This window comes from Vigna unguiculata, chromosome 3 (assembly GCF_004118075.2).
Source record: "Vigna unguiculata cultivar IT97K-499-35 chromosome 3, ASM411807v1, whole genome shotgun sequence".
NCBI classification, from domain to species: domain Eukaryota; kingdom Viridiplantae; phylum Streptophyta; class Magnoliopsida; order Fabales; family Fabaceae; genus Vigna; species Vigna unguiculata.
In genome coordinates, this window is record NC_040281.1 from 28,656,086 (window position 1) to 28,659,140 (window position 3,055).

The following is a 3,055-nucleotide window of genomic DNA, read 5'->3' on the forward strand; positions in this document are numbered from 1 at the left end:
CAAATCAATAGGAGCAATGGTAATATACAAATACAATGGTGTTTGCAAGTGAAAACTGCACTTATAAATAATCACAGCAGAGTGATATTAAAGTTCACAGCAAGTATATAGTTACAACACATGTAATAAAAGGAAGGCACGAACATGCAGAGGATTGCATCATAGTACATACATCAATTTGATCATAATGGCAGTAGTTATTTGATCACAGTGGCAGTAGTTATTTCATCATAGTGACAAGACTTGTTTATTGATCATCAGTAGGCAAGATTTAGAAACATGCAGAGGATAGTGCACATACACATCTAAATATGCAGTGGCAGTACTTGTACTTATCAACAAACAATGTATTTGTAATTTATATTAACTAAGTTACTCACCTTCAGTTTTCATCAATATCCAATTCAGTGCCAGGGTTATTAGATGCAGCCTTAGAAGTACTCCCCTCAGCTATTCCATTGTCATCAACATCATCATCTTAAAAAATACATGGAATTATTATTGAAAATATTATTGAAAATATTTAAGTCAGAATTGAAATTTCAGAAGTTACCATATTCTCGAAACCCATGCATCCAGCTGCTAGTACAAATAATTGCTTCAACATGTTTTGACAATAGACGACTTCTATACTTATTCAAGATCCTTGAACCAATGCTGAAAGCAGATTCAGATGCAACAATAGTGATTGGGATGCTCAACAAGTCCCTAGCCATGATTGACAAATCTGAGAAACGTTGACTATTACTCTTCCACCATTCAAGAGCATCCATACTTTCAGTAATATCAGCATCCAATGTTGGCTCATCCAAGTATATGTCAAGTTGGTTCTTTCCCGTATTAACAGAAGCTTGAATCTTGCATTGTTTTAATTCCTAACTTAAGAACCATAATCATAGTTTAATCAATAAGTTTATGCATAGTAATTTATGTACTAGAAAGTAATATGACTTACATGAAGTGCATTAGACTTTATAGAATCAATTGAGGATGATGTTGTTGACATATGCATATCACTATGCTTACGCTTTAGGGGATTGGAAGTGTCACTCTTGGAGCAATATTCAGAGAACAACTTGTACAATTTTTCTTTAATCTTTTCTAACTTTGCTTCCCAAGTTAGAGGATCTATCTTCTCATAGCAATAGCCCAATGTTTTCAACTTCATCCTTGGGTCTAAAATTGCCCCAAATGCAAGGACAGTGCTATATTTATCCCAGTATTTATCAAACTTTACCAACATCCTTTCAGCCATATCTCTGATAACTTCATCTTCATATTTTAAGCTTTCCAGTAAAAGGGTTTGGATGTTCCACACTTGTAAAAAGTACAAGTTTGATGTAGGGTAGCTTGTGGCAGAAATCATATTTGTAATCTCATAAAAGGGCAATAAGAAAACACAGATTTTTTTCACTCTTTTCCATTTCTCATCACACAGACAATACTTATAATTCTCATCAACCAAGTGCAAACTTCCAAACACTCGTTTATATTTGAGGGCACTTTCAAGCATAAAAAAAGTAGAGTTCCACCTTGTAGGAACATCTATACACAAAGCAGTTTTTGCATCAATGTCCCATAATTTTTCAATGCATTGTTTAAACTTCATCATCCTACTTTCAGAACCCTTTACATACTTTATGCTCTCCCTAATATGATCTAATGAATCACCAAGAGCCTTTAGTCCTTCTTGCACAATCAAGTTAAGAATGTGTGCACAACAACAAATATGCATAAACTCACCATCACATACCAAAGAATGTTGAAAACGAAGCTCACTTTTTAAAGTTCTGATCAGAACATCATTAGTAGATGCATTATCCAAAGTCAAAGAAAATACTCTTTTCTCAATTCCCCAATCATGCAAAAATCCATTTATTTTCTTTGACAGCTTAAAGCTAGTGTGAGGTGGAGGGAAGTGGCAAAAGTTCAAAATTTTAGAGCACAATTTCTAATTTGTGTTAACATAATGTGTTGTCAGAACAATATATCCCTCACCATTTATAGAAGTCCACAAATCGGATGTCAAACAAATCCTATTTCTGATTTTCCTGAACTCCTCCTTTAGCATGTTTTTTTCTTTCATATGTATTTTCATGACATCACTCTTTATTGTTTTTCTAGAAACTAAACATGCATCAGGATTGATATAGCTTATCCAAATTCTAAGAGCTTCATACTCAACAAAGTTGAAAGGTAAACCGTGTTGGATAATTAAATTGGCACACAACTCACGGGAAACCATTGGATCTATTCTTCTAGCTTTTAACTTTCCTTGCCCATCCACTATCATTTGCCTAACATCTTCAAATTTAAGTTTACTACATTTCTCCATGTGACGCTTCAAATGAGATGTGCCATAGTTTTTACTACCAATAACATACTTTTTGTTGCACCCATTACACTTTGCCCTCTCTTTTCCATCATCACCAACCCCAACCCTTGTAAAATATTTCCACACATAAGAAGTTCTTGACTTCTCACTTTTCTTACTACAAGAGGATTCTCTAAGTTTTACACTATCATCCATATCCTCTTCAACTGCATCAACATTCTCAAACTCATTATTACACACATTTTGAGTTTCATGATCTTTACTTGGAGGAGGACTAGTATTAGACTCATGCTCATCCATGATATTAAATCTGGTTCACTAAATCCTAACACAAACAAAACAAATAGAATAACAAAACTTAGTAAAAGAAACACAAACAAGAACCCAAGCAACAAAGCAACCCATATAACAACACAAATTTCTACTATAATAGTTACACTTTTCAGCACAAAACCGTGTGCTAAAATAGCAACAGTTTTAGCACAAAACATCAACATTAGGAGCTCAAAACAACAACACAATACCATTAGACCATTATACAGCAGCCCAACAACATTTTACTACACAAACATCAACATTAGGAGCTCAAAACAGCAACAGTTTTCAGCACAAAACCGTGTGCTAAAATAACAACAGTTTTAGCACAAAATATCAACATTAGGAGCTCAAAACAGTAACACAATACCATTATACCATTATACAGCAGTCCAATAACATTTT

General features: G+C 33.9%; 1 protein-coding gene across 1 annotated transcript; it reads right to left on the reverse strand.

The window, feature by feature from the left end:
• Nucleotides 1-382: 382 nt before the first annotated feature.
• On the reverse strand, nt 383-2,635 carry LOC114175268 (zinc finger BED domain-containing protein RICESLEEPER 3-like). The gene is made up of 4 exons (XM_028060050.1): nt 2,236-2,635; nt 956-1,686; nt 554-875; nt 383-477 (listed from the first exon to the last, which is right to left on the reverse strand). The coding sequence occupies exons 1-4, from the start codon at nt 2,633-2,635 to the stop codon at nt 383-385; spliced, it is 1,548 nt and encodes a 515-aa protein (XP_027915851.1).
• Between the last annotated feature and the right edge of the window lie 420 nt (nt 2,636-3,055).